The 22388-nt window shown below is 37.2% G+C and overlaps 1 protein-coding gene across 1 annotated transcript; it reads right to left on the bottom strand.

Annotated features, from left to right (window-relative positions):
* Nucleotides 1-2449: 2449 nt before the first annotated feature.
* Nucleotides 2450-21490, bottom strand: C9 (complement C9). Its single transcript, XM_074932367.1, has 12 exons — nucleotides 21405-21490; nucleotides 16073-16190; nucleotides 15254-15401; nucleotides 14098-14245; nucleotides 12310-12448; nucleotides 10904-11122; nucleotides 8360-8600; nucleotides 6825-6953; nucleotides 5889-6067; nucleotides 5457-5685; nucleotides 4445-4624; nucleotides 2450-2602 (listed from the first exon to the last, which is right to left on the bottom strand). Exons 1-11 carry the CDS (start codon nucleotides 21488-21490, stop codon nucleotides 4464-4466), a joined length of 1797 nt encoding a protein of 598 aa, XP_074788468.1. The 3' UTR covers nucleotides 2450-2602; nucleotides 4445-4463.
* Nucleotides 21491-22388: the final 898 nt, after the last annotated feature.

Here is a 22388-nt window from a genome sequence, read left to right as displayed (position 1 = left end):
TCTAAGAAGCAGAAAATTACTAGGACAGCTACAGGTTTATTTACTTAAGCACAACATTATGCAACTCCAAGAACAAATTTGAAAAAACTTTTTGAAAGAGAAAATATTAGGTATATGTAGTTACATTTAAGGTAGGTTTTATTAAAGATGGATTACATCTGAATAGCTTAATATCTGTTTTACAAAGTTTAACAGGCATTTTAGGCAAAGGTAATACAATTACCTTGAACTATCTAGGTTTAAGCAGAGTATTTCATATAATGGCCTTCATTAAATTTTAAGTGATAAGAATCGGGAGAGGATGTGACCTGTCAGAAAGACTGCAAGGTAGATAAGGAACTGGCTAAACTAACATCTGTTTAGAAGTGGAAGGGGTATTTCTGAGTTTAACTGGGATTACTAGCAGTGTTCTGCAGGTATAGGTCATGGGACTGATCCTGCTCATTACCTGGGTCAGGAGTCTGGTTCAAGAGCTGGGCGTATACCAATGTTACCTGGAGATGTACTGAACTGAATAGTTCTACTAATGCTGGGGAGAATCAGGTCATTGCACAGAAAGAATGAGAAGGCTTTGTGTATTGGAGTGATAGAAGTCAGCCAAAGTTTAATGATAAAGTCGTATACCTAGGGCTAAGAACATGAATTTTTGCTTTGAGCCAGGGAGACAGTAAGTGTGAATCACTAGATGACATGCAGATGTGAAAAATGCATGTGATTCGAGTGCACAGCAGGCAAATAATTTCTGAGATGCAGGAAAAGAATTTGTGCAGAGCACTGATAAGAACACATTTACAGATCTATATGTAGGTATAGTCAACTATGTTGAGTGACCATTAATTTAAATTGACAATGGTACAGGTGAACTCTTCTAGTATGAGTAGGACTTCTTGACTTCTGAAAGGACACTGAAAGTGCTTGCTTCTACCCAGAAAGTAGAGATGAAAAAAGCTATGACAAGGTACCAATGAAGAATGATTATTTATACTAAGAAATAAAGGATTGAAATCAAATGGGTATACATAGGCTGTGAGTACATCTGAAATGGGAATTAGACAAAATTTTGTATTCATTTATATTCATTCATATTCAGTAAAGATCTTCCAAAGAGGATAGAGGAGGAAGGAGATCAGTAAGGCTTCCCTATGCTACATGAGCAATTTATGAAAGAGACTTAATGACAGGACAAGGAGGATTCTGATGTTAGAAAAACCCCTGTTTGTCAGATGGAGGATACTAACTGTAACGGAAAGATGCTTGGTCAGCATGTCTGGTCACATTGAGGGTTAAATCTCAGACTATGGTAGGTTTCCTTTGGCCTGTCCTCTTTTTATTTATTTATTTATTTATTTAAAATCAGGAATGTTTGCATGTGCAGCTCTTGAGAAATTCTGTCTGCTAGGGATTTCCTGATATCTGATAGCTCTGCTCTTGATGAAGATGCCTGCTGTTCCCATAGTGAGTCAGTAACATCAGATCTTTCACCAAGAGCAGCTTTATTTCAGGTGTGCAGTGTAGCAAAGTATGTAAGTGTGAGGTTTGAGGCTTTCTGAATTTTCCTAGGAAGACTGCAGGGATGCTAGCTGTGTGTGCTTCATCTATTGAGAAAATCCCATGTTTGCACTTGGGAACATTAATTAGTGGAAGCCTATTAATTAGTGGAAGCCCATTTCCACTTCTGTGGTGTGAAAGAAACTGTTCATGGTGGCAGGAACCAGTGAAAGGCTGGTTTTGGTCTGCCTTTGTGACACAGAGTGTGATTCACTTTCTTTGGTCATCAGTACACTTTCACTTTTTGATTGCTTTTCTACCATAGGTGTCTGGGAAACAGTTCTGCTTTCTTTTATGATGTTTGGTCTTTGGTGCTCAAAGGTCTTCAGGGTCACTTGTGGTGGACAGGAGGCAGGTAAAGAACATTCCAGAGGACTCTTCCAGACCTGGAATGCAAGTATGTAAGGGACTGATGTCACTGATCTGATAGCTTTTACCATTCCTGTCTTTCTAAACCACTCAGCCCCCCTATATCTTTGTTCTTAACTTTTGAAAGAAAAACTGTTTTCTTGTATCTTGCTTCCATGTAGATATTCTGGTGTCTAGCAGAATAGCTAAGTTAACAATATTTTTTCCTCAACAGGGATACTGATTTATTTTTGTTTTCTCAGTGTAGCTGCCATTTTTCATGAAGCTTCTTTAAGAACTACCTTTCCTCCCCACCCCAAACAAACTTTCCAGTAATTATCTGCTAGGTTCAAAAGTCACTGAAGAAGACTGACAGGTAGGTGCAATGGCAGTACAATTGCCTCGTCCTTGTTCCCTTTGGAAGTTTTGCTAAAAATAGCGATGGTAATATAACAACTCTTCTATCCCTTTGAAAAATGCCTCTGACTTCATGTAAAAATCTTTAACACATTGACATAGATATACAAGATAAAATGTCAGGCTCTTCAGCAAATGATGTTTATTGGTGTATTATTTTGTTTAGATTAGCAATCATTTAAATTGCAGGTGCTTTTTAATCGTGGCATTTCATTGCTCTTGAGTAGTTAGTTAGCTGGCTAGCAGAAACTGTGATTTGTAGAACTGGTTTGAAATCCATTATTGTTTTCTAAAAAATGAGAAAAAATAGTAAAGAAGTGATAAAAGATAGTAGCTATGACATACATATTGGTCAAAATTTAAGTGAAATAATACTCTCATGGCTCACCAAGAACACGATTTCACCATTTCTTAAATGTGACTGTATGTAAAATAATTCTAACGAAGAATGAATCAAAACACATACTGTGATTTTGAGAAGTGCTCAACATGTCTGATATGTCAGGAGCTAGAGAGGTTAATTTTTTAAAAAGAGTTTTTACTAAACCATACCAGAGGAAACATATCTGAGTATGTATGTATCATGAATAATCATCATGGTATTTGCTGTAATGGCTGAATAGAAACATGTCAATGATACAGTTCAGGAATAAAATTAAGCTGTTTATGAGATTTTTTAAAAATAAGACCAACTGGGTCAAGCAAAGGCTAGCTTGGTGCCCTGTTTTTAACAAGAGAGCAGTAGCACCAACCTCAGGAATATCCAGGAGTAGGGAAACATATAGAAAAACTTCCCCAAAATACTTTCCCATCCTGCCAAAATTGATGCTTCGGAGACCTCCTGAGTGAGCATGATTATCTACATGTTTGAGAAACTTCCATTAGTTTGTGTTGCAGTTTTTAAAATGCATATCTATTTTTGGTATGCCCACTGTACAAAGGACCAGTCTTCAGTCTGTTTTGAATCTGCAACTTGCTAGTTTTATTTCATTTCTCCTACTTCTTATACTTGCTTCTTCATATTTCTCTTGATTTTCCAGCTCTGTATCATATTGGTCTCTCAATTTTCTCTCTTCCACCTGTGGAATAAGTACTTTTGATAGCCTGGAGATGTGGTGCTGTAGGAGGTAGTTTGTAATTCCCTGATGTAGGAGATGGCCCAGGAATGCTGTTATGTCTTGCTGGCCATGCTTTCTTCAGGGTGCTTCGCAAGTAGAATATTAGATGTAGCTGAACTCTACTGAAGCTGAGAGAGGGCAGGCACAGATGAAATCTTCTTATACATACTCTACCTGGTGCAGGTAGAGATCATGTTGCAAGACCTACCATGAGGGTGTTTCAGTGGGGAAACATTCAAAACCCAAAATCTTGCCACCGATTTTTTTCTTGTGGCCTCTCTGAAAAGGAACTTATGGTAACTTAAGTATAAAACACAAACACTTCCTCCTGGGCCTGAAAACTCTTACTGTGACATCCAAGTGGCATGCAAGCTTGTTGCTCTCAGCAGGTGAAGAAAGTTGAGACCACCTTGCCATTTTATGGACCAGAGCATCCATCCTCAAAATCCTGTTTTTTTTGTTTTATTTTGATTTGCAGTATTATATTATTTTTTTTTTAAATGACAAAAACATGTACCTACACATTTTCTTAAACTATTTTTTTTTTCAAGCTATGGGTTTCAAAACTTCTGTGTCAGTAGCTTTGTTAGATTTAAACATTCTATTTATCGAATAAGAGAATTCAGACTCCCCTAATGTCTTTATATTTTATTTCTGGAAAATATGTTTTTTTCCCTCTCCCTAAGAACGTAAGTTTTTTGATGGAGAGTCTGACTGGAGATGAATTTTAAGAGCTGGATTTTTGTTTTGTTCTTATCCAGAATTCCATTTTAGTCTTGAGTTCTGTGATACAATATTACTTCTCAAGACATTCAAGTACAAATCTAACCATTCACAAATTATTTGAGCTACAGGGTGGCAGTTTTTAAAAGCTGCATCAAGTCACAGATTGAAATGAAACATGTAAATTGACTTACGCATCATTTCAACTGTATCACTGAAAAGCCCCAAATATCGGCTGACCATTTATTCTAAACAGCAATAACACATTAGTAATTAAAGAGGCTGCTTACCTGTTTTTGAGCAGCATAACTATTTTGCTTCTCCACAAGGTCGTTTTTCAATGCTTTCTCCCTGGCATGGTCTGCCACCAGGTTCTGGTGTAGGATTATTACACTGGCGAGTTCGAACGCTTTCTCCATTGATACAGGTGGACCAGGCACTCCAACAGCTCCAGCCTCCATCAGTGACAACTGGCATTAAGAGACCATACTAGGATTAGTCCAACATCTCTCCATCTTCTGTATTGTGACAGAAAGTTTAATAAGAGCTTTTTACCTGACACTTTTGAGGGTGGACAAGGCAGACCATGATTCTATTGTTACAATCTCAGTTATGGTCACTCTGCAGATCATTGCAGCCTTCAGCATATCACCCATTGCACAGATCTGACTTTTGAAAATGTCCTTGTCAGTGTCACTGCTTAAGAGCCCAGAAGTTTCAACATTTTTGTCACCCTAGGAAGCTGCCTGAATATTAAGTTCTAATGCCTATTTTGGGCACCTGTGCTTTAAAAACTTGGCCACAGAGAATGGATTTACTGCACAATAAATTGTTTACATCATCAGTTGTAAATTAATCTCACTCTTCTCCTTTGTAGACCAATCTAATATTAAGTTAGCACAGTAATTACAAAATGTGATCAAGTGTTAGCAGACACAGCACTTTTGCAGGAAACTAAAGACAAAATAGCTTATGATGTGGTGAGACTGTTTTTGCCTGAAATCAGTTTACCATTACTGCACTATGCTTCAATAATGCTCCTGTTTACTTAAATGAACTTGGGGTATCATTCCAAGACACACAATATATGTGGGACAATGAACTCTAATTTAAAGTGCCCTCTTTATGGAAAGACCCCAGTAACTTACACTAACTTCCACACCATATACCCATGAGATTTGACAGCAGTAGGCGTAAGGGAGTACTATGACATCCTTCTGTCCTTATGAAGGTTCATTTTGTCAGGATATTGCTCACAATAACAAGTATACTCATTTTAGCCTGTCTGGAGTATTTACTAACCTTTAATTAATGTAGATTTGGGAATCTGACAAGCAATTCCCTTAAAGTAGCTTGAGCACATGCATGTACAGGCTCCATCTACCAGCACAAGGGTACCTCCATTTCTGCACGGTTCACATTTGCACACACTGTATTCGGTAATGTAGTCTTCAATTGCTCTTTCCAAATTTTGTTTCTTTAAATATGCATTTCTCATCTTAACTGGCACAAGTGTATGTATTGGAGAAGGCTGTAGAAGAAAAAAGCCCATGCATAACAGATTCTTATGATGTTCTAGTACTTTTGATATACCTATCACTAGAGTAAGCATCTGAAGAAACTGTCAAGTTGAAGAAAACACCAAAAGTTCATTATAAACTTGCAGTGTCACCTCCATCAACAACAAAAGCTCTCAAACATTAGGAGCCATAGCTTTGAAGAAGTTGTACTTACCCGTTGCTGTATCACTACTGGAGCATCAACCAAAGACTTAGCCCACTGTATGTAATCCTCTACATCAACTGTTTTTGATTCTCGCAGTAACATTTCTTTTATTTTAACTGAAAAGTCAATCTTCCCTCCATCAACTAAGGAAATTACATCATCAATGACAGCGTCATCCTTAAGTTCTGCTGCAGAAAGAAAGAAGAAAGAACGAAGAAGAAAGTTTAATGGCCATGCATCTTGAAGAACAGTCATCCTTTTAGTGCAACCTGTCCACCTCTATAAAATGACCATAGAGAGAACCCTTCACTCACTGGTTGTGGTGGAATTAAATCTTTCTTTTCTCATACCTCTTACGTGTGAGGAAATCTATTTTGCCATTAAATTAGAAAACTCTATATCTGAAAGGAAAAGAAGGGGTAGGGCAAAATGGAGAACCATTATGGAGATCATAGCCATTTGATAACAAGCCAAAGATAATATGAATAATCATACTGTGAGTACTGTATCACCTGAGCTGAACCAGAAAAGCACAGGAATTAGAATAGTAAGAGCTTTTGCTTCATAGCTAAAACCCAAGAACAGAGCATGGAAAATAATTGCCTCCTCTGTGCTCAGTAGTAAATCTCCTGTTGCAATTTTTGTAGTGAGGGGCCCAAAAATGAACACAGGAATCGAGGTGCGGCCTCAGCAGTGCCGAGTACAGGGGTCAGATCCCTTCCCTGTCCCTGCTGGCCACGCTATTGCTGACACAAGCCAGGATGCCATTGGTCTTCTTGGCCACCTGGGCACACTGCTGGCTCCTGTTCAGCCGGCTGTCAATCCACACCCCCAGGTCCCTCTCTGACTGGCAGCTCTCCAGCCACTCCTCCCCAAGCCTGTAGCGCTGCTGGGGGTTGTTGTGGCTGAAAATAAAAACAATAATATAAATAAGGATATACTTACAGTTGTCCTTCACCTTAATCTTTTCACATTTACCACCATCAATGTTAACATTGGCATGTACATATTTATATGCAATATTGGCATCTAAGTGATAGCCAAGACATCTTTTCACATCTTCTACAGTGATACCTGGAAGTTGAAATAATTAGGTGATTAGAGGGACTGAATTACCATAAATAATGTGATATTATTGTTCTTGGAGAATAAGTTTCAGGGCTACTGGAAATGTTTATAGCTTTCTTCTTCCCATTTATCTTCTGCTTATTCTGCACTTTCATTAAATGAATGTGAGGATTATTGGTTTTGAAGTACCTGCACAGAAGCAGGTGAGAACTACAGTGATTAGGAAAACACCAAAACCCTCCAAAACCTGATTTCTATTTTCCTTGATCTGGCTGAAAGCAGATGTTCCTCTAGGGACCACTCTTTCCATATATTCCATTGGAATTTTGTCTTTCTCAGATGTTTATAATTTGCTGGTTTTATGTGCTAAATCGTTCAATCCTCACAACCTCAAACAAGTTTCTCTGCTCCATTTCCTCATAAAATTTATTACACCAGTAATCTCTTACAAGTACTCTATTCCCATAAATTCTAAAATTCCTCTATCTGCTACTGCTTCAAACACCTATTTTCTATTTTTTAAACTCAAACATATCATCTGGAATTTCATTTTTGTGTTTGGAAAATTTTTGCTTGAAATTGGTACTTTAAAAAAAACCAAAACCCAGCACCACAATGTCCAGGTGCTGAACAGAGTAACAGTGGGATAAGTAAGTGACATCTTTGCTCCGTGTCCCTTTGCATAGTCTAAACATCTGATAGTAATATTGTTGTTGGTACTGCATGAAGCCGGTACTTATTTTCTGTCTCCAAAATCAGCATGCCTTTTCCAACTTTATTCCAGAGTGATCACTTTAATCCATTACAAAACCACATATATCTGAACTGCACGAGGAAGAATTAAATTGCTGCTTTCCTATCTTAACCAGGGCAAGGAAAATTCCAGTGTGAATGTTAAAGTCTATAAAAACAGTTTCAACACACTCAAGAGCACCATGTGATTTCTAGGAAGTTCTTCAATTTATTCCTTATTTTTTGCCAGCACCATACTCTTAGAGAAACTGTACCACGAGAAGGTACCAACTAGCAAACTCAACTGAAGGTTTAGGCAGATTTTTTAGGCACTGGGGATCTCTTGTGAAATAAGTCACACTAATTAGTATTGTTAATACTTTGAAGAGGTTTTGTTGTCTAGTTTTGGTTTGGTGGTGTTTTTTTTTTTTTATTTTGTGTTTTTTTTTTTTTCTCAGTTACAGACTTAAAATATAGAGTTCAAATCATTCTGAAAGTTAAAAAGACTGTCCCTCATCTCTGTTGAACTCATGTCAATGGTTTGCCACAAGCAGCGTACACTGAACTGTGCTGTTCTCAGTAGTGCTCCATATACATAGATCTATCCTCATCCATCTCTTTGTATGACTGGAGACTTGGTGATAATCTGCATACCATAGCAAGACCAGCAGAATGCATACCTATTTGAGACATAGCGTAATTATCCAGCACATACACAAGTTCGTATTTTCCTCCTACAGTTCCAGAGACTGCATAGTGAGTTCCATAATCTTCTAGGAATTTAAAATATTCCCCCTTATCATATTCAGCAGGCAGAAAATTTAGATCATCAAGGAAGCTATCTGTGAGATGGACATCACGACTCCGCATTTGGAATCTTCCCAGCTGAATCTTTCCTTTTACATGCAGAAAGGTTTGGTTCTGAATGCAAGGAGAAGAAAGCAGATGAGTGCCACTCTGGAATTCAGCACAGCAGAAAAATCTGTTCTATTTTACTTATACAGAAACTGCAGCACTTTTAAACATCACATTCAATCTAGTGTTTTGTAACAGGGATAAACTTGTTTATTTCAAATTAAAAGTTCTCCAGTTTAAACTGAGGAAGCAGCAAGAGTTTTAGATTATTTCAGGTCTTAAAGTTTTGCAGAACTCTCCCCTTATTAATTTCGGCAGGCTCTTTGTGATCTATTTGACAACAAGGTCTTCTCTTTAAGTGCAAGTGCAATATCTACCAGGAGTGCCCTTCTGACTTTCATAACACTGAAAAGTAATTCCATATATCTTGCTAGATAATAGAAGCTGCCCACTGAAGTCAGCTGGATTTTTGTCTTTGTTTATAGTCGGAGCAGAACTAAGTTCTCTTTTTTTGGATCGCTTCCCTGTTATTCTCTGACTGTCAGAAGGAAGGGCACAGATCCATTTAAAAACAAAAAAGCCCCAAATAACATCATGAAATGTTAATTAAAAAAAAGTCCAAAATAAAATAATAAAATCCCTTTAAGGCATTTGACACATACATACCTTCTAACTCTAAGTTTAGTGACTGCTATTTTAATAAATTACACTGCAGATGGTTTTATATCATAATCAAACTAGGACCTAGCTGCTGCCCATAACACATGACATCTTGTGAAATAGTTGAGTTTAAGACTCTAAGCAAACACATGCCTTCCAAACCACATTATCTGCAGTACTTATGTCACTCCCTTAACAATAGTGCCTAACAGGAGGTACGTAAAAGGGATTTAGTAACTATCACATTAGCTGGCACAATTTAAAGGATCTTAAACTGCTGACTCAGATGCTGCTTAGGACTGATAGAAATCTTCAGGCATCTAAATCTCTGTGAGGAAATTTTTGTAGGTGCAAATATTCCTGCCATCCAGCATGTACAAAATGCTTTACTCTCCTGATATCACTGGGCTGTTCCTGACTTTAAACTGCAGGTGAGCCCTGGAGGTTTCTTGACCAGGGACCATTAACCTGAAGAAACGTGAATTTACAGTGATAGACCTCTGCCAATGACAGACAGATCATGATTCATTTTCTGAACTGTTCTCTGAGCAAAAATTTAAGGCCAAAACTCCTATCACAAACCGCTAAACTATAAGCAGCTTGTAATGTAACTCAAGCTACTGAACTTGGTCTTTTGCATCTGTGGACATGAATACTTTGAGATTCAAATGATCCATTTCCATCCCAAAAAACCTCATACCAGTAAAAAGTCAGTGCTGTATATCAGCTTCTCTTTATAGTACAGACCTTTCTCTTCAGCATTATATTAATTAATTAGTTATAAAAGTTATCTTAGTTTTCTTATATCCATTTGATCTCCAGAGCTCTGAAGAGGTCCTAGACAACAATTCTAACAAGAAACTAAAACTGAATTAGTTGAGGCAGATCTATTCTTCCTTGCTTGTAGTGCATTGCAGCACTATGGAGTTGATGTACCTTGTACATGATGGCATGCTGTGATCACAGACTTTGGTTAACTTTCTTTACCTTTAGTAAAGAAATGGGATAGGGTCTTTCCTCCATCTCAAAAGGACAGGTAGCATGCTGTGGCTTGTATACAACACCAAAACAGGATTGCTTTCTCCAGACTGCCTACTGGGAATGTTCCCTTCAAACATGCTGCAGGGGACCAGAGCATGGGCATTGTTTCTGAGAGCATGAGAGCTGGCACAAACCAAAATCATGGCAGTGTGTTAGTAAAACTACAAATTATCATGTGCTGGTGCTAATGCCCATGCATCTTAGCCCAGGATAGTTTATTAGTACAGATGTACCTGAATGGCTGAGATGTGACCTTTCAGTTATTCTACATGTCTATTTTGTGTTTACCTAGTGTAGGCCTACTCAGAGGCAATTTTTATCCAAGGGCTTGATTTAATATGCCCACAATGCACTACATCAGAGCTGCTTTCTAATCAAGAAATCTGAGATCTTTGTCCCTCTCCAACATCAAGCCCCTGTTGAAGATGAAGGTGGTTGCTAGTCAAGGGTAACCAGTGGGAAAAGTGAAGATACATTTGGTAACCCTTTGGCCATGTCTGAAATCTTAACCCTAGTATTGCCAGTATTTCATTTTTGTGAATAGATGACAAAAAAGCATCAGGAAACTAGAATACTTAGATAGATTAATATTGAGTTATTCTAACACTGTGTAAATTTTACTGTTTGTAAAATAGTGACACTAAACTCTTCAGCTTGATTAAACTTACCCTTTCTGTGGAGCTTTTCAGGAAAGAACTTAAACTTGAATTCTTCCTATAGTGATACTTGAAATATCCTTCTGAACCATTTTTGTTGCTTCCTTCAGTAGGTGTGTATTTCAGAGACAGGTCAACTTTAAAGTGTTCTTGTTTTTCTATGTAAACCTCTCGTAACATTGTTACACGATCATGGTAGAACACAGATGTGAAGGTTTTATCTGCTTTTGTCTTAGAAAAGATAATGAAAAGGTTGTATGGGAAAACAAAACAGGCAGTAATAGAAAAATCTACATAGCACTTTAAAATTGTATGCTTTACATAGCTTAGCAATACATTTTCTTACAGCTCTTTTTTCTTTTAAAAGAAAACAAATGGAAATACCACCCCCTTCCCAAGCCACCTCATCTGGATCAGCCTAGTGGTTCAAAACTAAACAGAAAACTGCAGTGTCAATATTTCAGTGAGTGCTAAATCTCAGCATGTTACACTGTCAAAGTAATTTATGTGTGTCAACAGTTCCTTTACATGTAAGGATTAGTAGTCTCTATCTCCTTCCTAGAACACAGCCAAGACTGGCTAATAGGCCCCAACATTTGAAATGACTCAAAATTATGATTTTACTTTTTCTGACAGCAGACAATAGCTAATTCAGAATATCTATTTCAGTGTTGTCTGTTTTGGTATACCTTAACAGAACATAAAGAGTTTTAATAACTGAAAATGGTTATGCATCAAAATTAAATATGAGTAATGATCTCTGTGTCAGAGTTACTCGTCTTGGGCAGGATCTGGTTTAAATCATCATTGTTTTCTGAAGTTCCTACTTGCAGTGATAGGCAAAGCATTTAGCAAGCAAAATACTGCTTTAATTTCTGGAATGCATCTGACTGATGTTTCCAAGATCACCAACATTTTCAGTGTTCAAACCTCACTGGAAGTCATAGTCTGAATCTCAAAAACCTAGTATGTTTTTTTTCAGTGGGACAGAAAAAGTCATCAGTGGTTAGAAAATCCAAGCAGGACTAGAGTATCATAGTATTAATTGTACCTTTTTATCAGTGTCCTTGAAAAAGTAGCTTGATTGCTGGTCTACCCAGTAAACATTAGGTATGATATTACTTTCTGCACATATTCTGTTCATTTCATCCGCACATATTGTAAATATTCCAGAAAAATAGTTTCATTTACTAGGCACAGGTGCAGCAATGAACATGTGGGAATGTATCTGGCTCAACTGAGCTTAACTGCTAAAGCATATGATAACATAGCCTTTTTTCCTCTGGATGTTATCAAAAGCTTGACGCTAAAAAGCTGCTGCTACATGACTCAAGATATGCTGAGTCTTCCAAGAAGATGGTCAGGATTCACCATTCACTTAAACTTATCCTTGTTTGCACAGAAGGACTTCGACTTACATCATAAGTGAGAACACCCACATTCCATGGCTTGCGGTAGTATGTCCGTGTGTTTCCATCACGCACCCTTTCACAAAGACCATTGAAAAAGTCATTGTCAAATGGACTGGCCATTGGCTGCATCCCTAAAATGTTGATTCTACAAGAGAAATACAAGAGACGTTACACTTCAAAAAAAGGTGCCAACACCCATAACCTGTAGACAATGGTATGACTGGAGAAAACAGGTTCTGTAAGAGATAGAGACTAGCTGTGGAACTGAATCTTGCTTCATCCACAGAAGCTTGACTTATCTCTTGTGGTCCTCTCATTTGTGCAATGGAGATAATCATACATCTTTTGTAAAGCACTTTAAGGGCCACGTATGAGAAATAAACAAATAAAAGATAGCTATTAAACATTAAACACAGTAAGAAACTTAGGAATAAAAGAGGGTAAAAAACATTTCTTCTTGCCTGATGTATTTGTGAGGAAGCATTCCTTAGAGGTTTAAAAGAGACATCTTAACAGCTACTTTTAATCTGTTTTTTCATAATTCATATTAGTTTACTGGTAGGAACTTTGGTATCAAGTGTATACAAGATCCATCAAATTTGTAGAAGGAATATGCAGCTACTCCTAGCATTGCCTTTTCTCTGAGGGCGTGACCTGGTGAAGTAATAGAATTCTCTGGAGCAGAGGAGAGGAAATTTGAACCACTACAAATCCACAGAAGAGGGCATATCAGCTGTATAGCTCTATGCATCTACATACCAATGTACAAGAGACAACTTCCAAAAATAACTGCTACTTGGACCATTCTTTTCCTTTCTATGTCTGTTTCATAGACTTAAATCTTTTCAGTATTTCCAGTATTTATGTCTGATACATATCCATATACCTATCTGAGTGTAGAAAGTGGTTATCAATTCATCAAAGTTGTCAGTGTCACTACTGTACATCTATACAACATTTTCTCATGGAATATTTTAGTAATGGATTATAATAGAAATCATAAAGAAGCTACTTCTGAAAACACCTAAGAACATGGTTTATTTCACCAAAATTTTTGGTTTTTTGCGGTAATACCATTATCAAAATTAAATGAAAAGGCTGCATCCTTTTCATTTAAACACGGGGTGGTGCTGTAGTATACTTTTATTTTCATTTGTCCCAGTTTGGATATCTGCCTTCTAACTCAGTTTGTAGATAAATAATATGTCACACTTTCTTTTTAGTTGAAAAGAAAGAAATCCAACATGGTATGAGAATAGAAGGATGAATTTTTGACTTAGATTAATGATGAAAGCTCCTGTAAACAATTAAAATCTGGGAAGTGGAGAATTTAATAGTGGAAAAAAGCTGCAGGCAGAGTGTTGTTGCGGTAAGGCATCCCATTGTATATATAATCAAGATATGTTTTCTCTCCTTTAGACATGCATGTTAGTAAATTCATTGGAGATGACAGATTCATTATGAAATATCATTTGAAACATATCTATATATTTGTAAGCTTTATATTTAAATAATAGTTATTGTAAGTATATTCATGTAACCTCTAGATGTGATTCGTGTGTTAACATAATGATTGGTTTACACTGTATAAATATTTTACTCTCCCCAAGTATGCAAAATAGAACAGTAGTTAGGTGTTCTTCTAAAAGCTACATAGCATTTCTGAATACAAATGCAAACACGATTGAGGTCCCACTTTTAGAAATGTCAGTGTGCCCCGATGTTTTAGCTGCCTTTGGAGACAGTCCCAGACTCTTCACAAGTCCCACTACTACTCTTTACTTTATTACATACCCTTGCCCTGCAGTCCTCCCAACTTCAGACACATCAATGTCATGGTTACGGCATGGTGATCGTGGGTCAGATTCACAGTTATCTTCATCAGAGTAATCTCCACAGTCATTATCTACATTACACACAAGTCGTCGCTTTATACATCGACCTAATCAAAGAATAAAACATTGAATGAATGCTTTTTTTTTCCAAAGATGGACTTTAAATGACACCCCCAGCTACTCTTTATTGACATGTTCCTCTTTATATATTTCTATTATTGTCATAAGGAAATCAAGTCCTACATCAAGCCTCTTTCAAATGAAAAAAACCCCATACTACTATATTTACTAATGAGTTTACTAGGATGGCTAAGAAAAGTAAGGAGGACTGCTGTGATTTGCAGAAAGTTGTTCCTTCCTGTTATTGTTTCTATATTAATCTTTGATTATTAGTGTAGGTTTTAAAAAAAATTGTATTTAGAGAATACAGGAAAGTATTAATTCAATATCAACAAAGAATTATTTCTAAGTTGTTTAAATTTTTGCTCTTTGGACTATATTATTAGGACACTGTAGTGTCCAAATATTTTTCTTCCTCTACCTGAACTTCACCATATTTGAGATGAAGACAATATTGACAATAGCTTGGGACTCAAAATTCGCTTACCCTCTTTTGTTCTATGCTCTGACTAGTTTATATTACTATTACATTTTCCTATTTTATTTTGATTTATGATGAATCTTGAACATTACATTCATTTATATGCCATGCATGTATCACTTTACACATTTACACCCTATATAGTACGCATTCATAGTATGATCAACTTTTAACCATGGAGTAGAAAGTACAGAAGAATAATTCAAACTAGATGCGAACTGTCATGGGAGATGAGAGGAATGTACCCCTTCTCAAGCACTCTTCATGATGTGGTTTTGGCATTGTGGCATTGCAAGCCACCTGTCTAACACAATGGGGACTCTTTTATAGCCTTGCAATAAGACACTGCTTCAGGAAATCATCCCCAACTAGAAAAGCACTGAAGCATATCTTTTTTTATGTGTATGTATTTTATTGTCTTCAATGGAAACTGATTTAACGTCTTCACAGAAGTAAGTAAAAGTGTTTTCCTGAGTTATTGCGTAACTCAGTATGGCACAAAACCAAAACTTACCAGAATTGCATTGAAAGTCAGTACCACAGTCTGGTTCTGGTTCTTCAGGACAAACTTGGCTCGTTTTACAGCTTTGTGTATCTCCTAAGGTCTCCAGGCATGGCGTTCCACCAAACTGTCCAAATCTTTCAATACGTCTAGAGCGAAACTTGAAGGACAAATAACACTATTAACATTGCTTAGAGGGAAAAGAGAACTACCAGAACTGAAGTATTTCCAGATGAACTCAGAACTTTTCAAAATTAAGCATCTTTGGTGAAATTTTTGCTTGAAAATCCATAGGCACATCTCAAGGTGTAAAAAAAAGCATATGGGAACATTGAATTAATAATAATGTCTTAGCAAGTGTGTACAGGTGCTTATTTTACATTATTTATGTCACTATTTTAATTATTTTCAATCCAGTGAGGAAATGTATCATATATATTTTGTATGATTTCAAGTCTTTAATTTTTCTGGTCTCATAAGAACTCCCTTAAGAAAATAAAAATCCACTTTTGAAAAAAAAATTGATTTTTTATTTAAAAAAAGAAAATGCATTGAAAAGTGATGTTCTTAATAGAAACATCCACATGTCCAAACCAGATAATTCTGCCAACAAAACAATTTGAATAAGAATACTTGACCAGTGATGTATACATCTGGATGTAGTCTTCTCTTATTCTTATGGCTTCAGCTCTGAAATGATTATGGGTTTCAACAAATCAGGAACATACAATATTAAGCATTGCAATCTGATATTTTCCCATAACCAAAAGGCAAATTGAGAGTGTCCCTTTGGTTGTGGCTTTGGAACAAAGACTTCCAACTATAGCTTACCCTTTGATAGGTGCACGGGTCGCAGGGCCCCCACGCGCTCCAGCTGCTTAGTTTACAATCTATCGGAGATGGAGCATTCAGTTCTCTTGTTCCCCTGTGGAAAGCTTTATCTGAAGAGCTGTCAAACAAAACATTACAGTACAGTCCTAGGCAGTACACTAAAATCACATGTGAGTTTGTATTTAAACCACAGACCAATATTTTGGAAGCATCTTCAGCGTGTTTTCTGTTTCACTTTCATAGCAGTACTTGGTACTTAGCTGTATAAACAGCTACCTACTCTTAAATTCTTTGGTGGTTTAAAATTAAATTTAAAAAACTTTGAAAATTGAATAAGCCAGCTCCTTCCCCCCTTTTTTAGATCTTTGCTCTTATAGTGGATCATGTTATTGAAGAGAATCAAATGATAATACACAGAGAACATCTGCAGTTCCCCTTTGTGTTCCCAATACTTAAAGCTGAAGAAAAAGGCACAGCAGGACATCACAAATAGACATAGCACTTCAATACATGAAGTATTGAAAAAAATCTTTGTGATTTTTTAGCTTAATGACTTTAATAAGGTTGCCCTTAAACCTAGGTAAAAGTTTAAATGCTTTGCTCGGTTGAAAAAAGGCTCATAATATTTGCTAACAGGCTATCTTATATAGTTGGGAAAACAGACAAATATAGTTGGGAAAACAGACAAATGTTTAGCTATCTAAGTTTGCTTCAGCTTGCCGAGTTGAATACTTTGTCAGGCCTGTATTTTCTAGACCGACTCTTCATTTTGGTGCCTAGTTTTAAATACTGTGAAACTCCTGGCTCTCAGTAAGTGAGTGAAAGGCTATCACTTTATAGAAATCAAGTTTCTTTAAAGTACCCTCGGTTAGAAATGAAAAACTGGTGCACTTAGGATGTTAATTTTAAAAAGAAAGCTAATAGTTTACTGGTGACCTTATCTTCACAGGTAGCAATGCTGGAAAGTAGAGGAGCAGAGGAGCACTGAAGTCTAACTTGACTGATTTTCTCCCTGTAATTTATTCCAATTTGGCCTTACATCCTGAGCATTCATCTACTATGAAGCAATACTCTCTCTGCACCTCTCCAGGCTAATGTTGCTGCTACCTCTGCTCTACAATGGGACCTTCACGGCTGAACCTAGCTAGCTGGCAGATCTGCAGCTCCTGCAGTATGATGTGTGGGCCCTTGGAGGCAGAGCCTTGCCCTCCACTCTTTGATCCCCTTCCCTTGTACAAATATGTCAGGAGCCCAAACAAATGTAACCTGATTCCACAAGATTGAGAAATCTGCAGTTTGGACAAGGAAGATATACCAGTTGATTCAGCTTTTTGGTGCCATTTATTGTATGTTTAGGTTACATACATAGTAAGTTGTTACTGAGAGGCCAAGTTGACCTATGTCTCTTTCAGCAATTGAATCTTAAACAGCTCAGGGATCACAAGGTTGTTGTGCAACCTTTTATACACTCAGCTGACGCTTACTGGATCTGATGCCTCAGACTTCCCGCTGTCACACACACCAGCAGTAAACACACACCACAGCTGCTGCTGGAAATATCTGTATCACACACTCTCACTGTCTTGCCTGCTGCTCCTAAACAACTCTTTTCTCAGAAATCTCTTGACCTCCAGCTAGGGCTTGCAGTAAATGGATCCTTGGCTTAGGGTGTTGCTTTTAACAGGGGGGATTCTGAAAAAAATGAAAGAGCAAAAAGCACAAATATGCCCAATATCCGTGGACAGCAGAACTGAGATGAAGAATTAAGAATTCTTTCCACACAGTAGGGACCTCCCAAACTCTTAGCTGGTAGGGAAGTGTGTGAAGATTTGCTGTGTGCCTAGCACCAGGAATTGTGCTACCTCATAGAGGATGCAGATCCAACCTTGTGAAAACTCCATTTTACACAGAATTCCCTTTTTCTGATGTACTCTGAGCACCTAAATCAGTAACCCACTGGTTGGCAGCTGAAAGCTCTGGGAGCTCTGCAGATGGCATTGAGTACCTGCCTTTCTCTTACACTTCTCCTTGAGGATCCTTCAATGACCACTATCAAGAACATGGTAATGGATCAGCTGTCTCTACTCTGACACAGAAAGACTGTGATTAGATTTATCATGGTACTTTTAATCCCAGCCTTTTCTTCTACTGTCGTATGTTCCTTTAGGGGCCAGCTTTCTTTCACCAGTGGTGTTGAGGTTTACAAAACACTGTGCAAGGTACATGTTTCAAATATTGGCTAAGCATGCATGTTCACATACATCAGAATGTTACTTCAGCCTAGGAATTGATACAGATGTTTGAAATGATAAATCCACCTGAAGTTGTGCTGCAGTCACACTTACCCTGTGTTATATTAAGGTTTATAATTCAAAAATAAGAAAGAAAAAGAAGTATACAGCATCTCTTAGAAACTTTTGCAGAAAAGGCTAAGTCCTAGTAAGAACTTATTTAGAAGATGGAGGCACTATGCAGAAGTTGCTTTGGGAGAAATGTCATCTGAATATAAAAAAACCCTTTATTGTGAGAACAATTAAACATCGGAATAGGTTACCCAGGGAAATGGTAGCATGTACCTTACTGGAAATACTCAAGACTGTGTCACAGCACCCCTGGATAACCTGATCTAAGGCTTTACTTTGAACAGAACATCGTAGAAGGTCTCCAGAGGTCACCTGCAACCTAGGCGTTTTCAATGTATTATACAGTTCTATGAAATTCTGGAAAGTTGTAATGTATTTGAAGTTTGATGTAGCCCTCCAGTCTCTTCAAAACTAAATCCTTCACCTGTAATTAGCTCATCTTACAAATACTTCAGCAATACTAAAATTTACTGTAACTTCATAATAGGGAGGAAATGCTTTGAAATGTTACTGTAGAGTATGCTATTAAATATTTTTCCACCACTCAGCATGACAGTGACATGAATGAAGGAAGAAATAAAAATTGCTGCTGGTCTGGCAAATGGATGAGAATCAGCTTGTTTCTTCCTATATCTGCCAAGGTGGCTGCATATATGACCTTTCCATACCCTTACTGATGTAGGACTGTAAACCTGAGTAACATCATCTATTCTGGCATTTCGTGTTGAAGACCGACTGGTTGTCCTTAAAGACAGTAGGAGTGGGAACCCTTAGACACTAGACCTTAAAGATATGCTGAGGCACATAATAGAATTTCTGAAAGCAGATGGATATCTTACTCCCAGAAATTATCAGGTATTTAGGTACTGTAGAAGTTTATATTGAAATGTATTTCTGAACTTTTAAATTATTACCTTAAAAACGCAGCAAAAATCCCTTGCAGGCAGTAAGAATGACCCATAGAGAGCAGTGCCTAGGAGGCAGTGCTTAAAGGAGTGATCACACTCAAGCTAGTATAGATCCTAAAGAGTCACCTAAAGGTTCTGATAAGTCAATATTTTGAGTCTAAAATAAAAATCCCAGGCAGGAAAGGCTGAGTTGAACTTTTCAATGCAAATGGAAGTCTTGCCTTCAACTGTCTGCAAACCAGAGTTGATGGTAGTCTTTGAGCTGACTTTCAGGTGGCACAGGTTTTCACATAATCCCAACTGAGCAACTTCTGCAAGAATTATCATTGAGTAATGTAAACGACCCCCCCAGGTGCCCTCCAGGTTATTGTACAAGTTTTACATGATATGCTGCAGATCCCACTTTAGGGTTTTGGACTTGAGGTTAGAGAAGGGGAAAAGAAAATGTCAGAAAAAGCTTATTGCAAATGAGTCTCATGAAATCTGAAATATCAACAATGCATCCACTATTCAGATTGATCTAGAAATTCAAAGGGATCCATATGGAAAGATCATTTTATTCAACACAATTGTTTAGAAAAAACAAAGTTATTAGGAAAATTGGCAAGCTTGTCACCTCCACATTAAACCTGGAGAGAAAAAGTTACTGAAAATCGATACTGAACAGGAGATATTAAGTCACAGCATTTAAAAAGGAAGTAAAACCAGTTCAGATACTAGTGAATGTCATTGAAGGTGACAGTTAGGAGCAAGAAATCGAAATACCTTCTCTGCTATCCATTATTAGAGAGGTTCAAGGGGCAGAAGAATGTTCTTTGGAAAGGAAAAGCCATTTCACAATCAGTGCACTAAATTGCTCTCACCTGTGTTCGATTGCACAATATACTCTGTATACCCTCAGGCTACACAGCTTCCATGATCTGTTGTTGATCCATGTTTCAAAAAGACAGAGCTGTTTAGTTCATCAGTTACAAAACTGATGACAAGAAGTAGTCTTGGTTTGACAATTAGCACTGACCAAGAGAGAAGGCATAGGTCTAATTTGGAGACATGACAGCATCACAGGAGGGCATAATTTTGCCAGCTGTAGTTGCTAGCACCATTGTGAAGCTGCACAGTCTTTTGTACGATGTGAAGTCAAGCTAGTAGTCCACGTTGCCTGCTATGGACTCTGTAATAATCATTATCTTCTGGCTGACCTGTTTCTAACTGAATATATCAAACCTCTGCTTTAATTTATATATATATATATTTATATATATATATATATATATATACACAAGTGCCAGATTAATAACATCAATCGAAACATGAGCAGCAAGGGAAGCAGCAATCCTCATAGTTTTGAAGGCTACTCTTCACAGTCTGTTCAGGTATTTCAAGCAATAATATCAGCAGATACCCCTCAGGCCTAGACACATGTGCAAGAGGCAATACTTGGTTGTTCAAATAATATACACATGTCATCACAAAATGCTTTGCATACTGCAATTTATTCTTAACGTACATGTATCTGTTATAAGACTCTCAGTCTTTCACTATTTAGTACTGACCATCCTCATAAATGATTTACAGACTAGGCAGCTCTATTTCTGGTGGTGTAGCTCTTCAGTTGTTTTCACATGATATTTTTGTAGTGACTAAGCCTTTAGTTCTCCTTCTAGTGATACTTACAGTGGAAAAACAAAGGTTATATTTCCAAAGAATTAGAAATAGGCAGTCTAGGAGACTTTAAATAGGAATAGAAGCACTATCGGCATGAAATTGTGCATCTTCAGAAAGAAAGAGGTTGAAATTAGATTATATTTTCACACTCAGCATGCAACAAAGAACAGTTGCCTGAGCTCTGCCTCCCTGCAAGAACATGGCTTCAACTGCTATAAATCACTTTTATTAGATAAACCATTTCTATCTGACTACTTGAAATATAGCAAGAAGTAGTTTACTTTTTCACTGGATATCTGCACAAGCTACCATTAGAAATGTCTGCATCAGAGGTTTATGCTCTGTGATGGAGAAAAAAAACAGCGTAGACATCTACAGAAGAACAAGGACACTTACCTTCTACTTCCCCCCAAAAGTGAGGCAGCCACATCTAAATTGCATAGTATGGATATAAGCTGCAGGGTAATATGCATGCTTCTCATTTTGTAGCTGAATAGACAAAAATTGCCATGGCTGAATTTGTAATATCTTTATTTGGTCCTTTTGTTATTTATTACCAAGAAAACAAACAAAAAGCAGTGCTTACTGAAGAATGCCATTTACTGGCCAAAATTGCCTTAATGGTAAGTGCTCTACAGTCCACTTTTCAGAAAACTCCACTTTTTCCTTTGTGGAGACTGGGAAATAGCATAAAGTCATTTCAAGATTAAAAACTATTTCTGTTCACTAGTACTTTTTAAATATGGGAAAGACATTTTCTATTTAATTAGAGGACAGTTAGCTGCCTAGTAAAAAGCTGTCATAGCAGTGACTCATGTAAGGAACAAATAGTTCCTAAAGCAGGGTTGTTTACAAGAGCAAGTTCAGCATCTCACATCTTTGGAATCCTCATTTAGAGTACTGGAAGAATAAGGTCCCAAGATTGCTTTTTCTTCCTCCCCAGTCAATATAAAAGAACAACACACAATGTTTTGTGATTTAAAAGGAGCCTAAACTTTTCTAGCTTTCAGTCTGTCACCAAAACACAAACCACAACCTAGCTCTTTAGAAGGGCATTCCTATTCAGTAGTTTACCATAATCCAGATCTAAGGCACCATATGTTGGACACAGTCACAAGACAGCTCATAAATAATCTGCTGTTTAGCAGTTAAGAATTAAGTATCTGGATGCAAGATTGAAATAATCAACCAGTATAAGGATATTCCAAATTACCATGGGTAAGTAAAAAAATTTACTTTTAAATTTTTTCTGTTCACCCTTTTTTGTGGCAGGGAGAGAAGAGAGTGTAGAATAGGGCAGGCAATTTTTTTTTCCCCATTCAAGCCTTAATTTGGAAAAAATTAGTTTAGAGAAACTTAAATCTGATGCAGCCTCAATCC

This window comes from Athene noctua, chromosome Z, assembly GCF_965140245.1.
Source record: "Athene noctua chromosome Z, bAthNoc1.hap1.1, whole genome shotgun sequence".
NCBI classification, from domain to species: Eukaryota; Metazoa; Chordata; class Aves; order Strigiformes; family Strigidae; genus Athene; species Athene noctua.
The sequence above is the reverse complement of the archived record's forward strand: the minus strand, read 5'-3'. Positions and strand labels throughout refer to the sequence as shown.

Bases quoted from the DNA above. Each gene is read 5' to 3' on its own strand.
- C9 (XM_074932367.1), bottom strand. From the start codon at position 21,490: ATGAGAAGCATGCATATTACCCTGCAGCTTATATCCATACTATGCAAT. The intron at 12,449-14,097 runs GTATGTAATAAA...TTTCTCTTGTAG, and splicing joins GGGAGGACTGCAGGGCAAGG to AATCAACATTTTAGGGATGC. The intron at 11,123-12,309 runs GTAAGTCGAAGT...ATCTTTTCTAAG, and splicing joins TGGGTGTTCTCACTTATGAT to ACAAAAGCAGATAAAACCTT.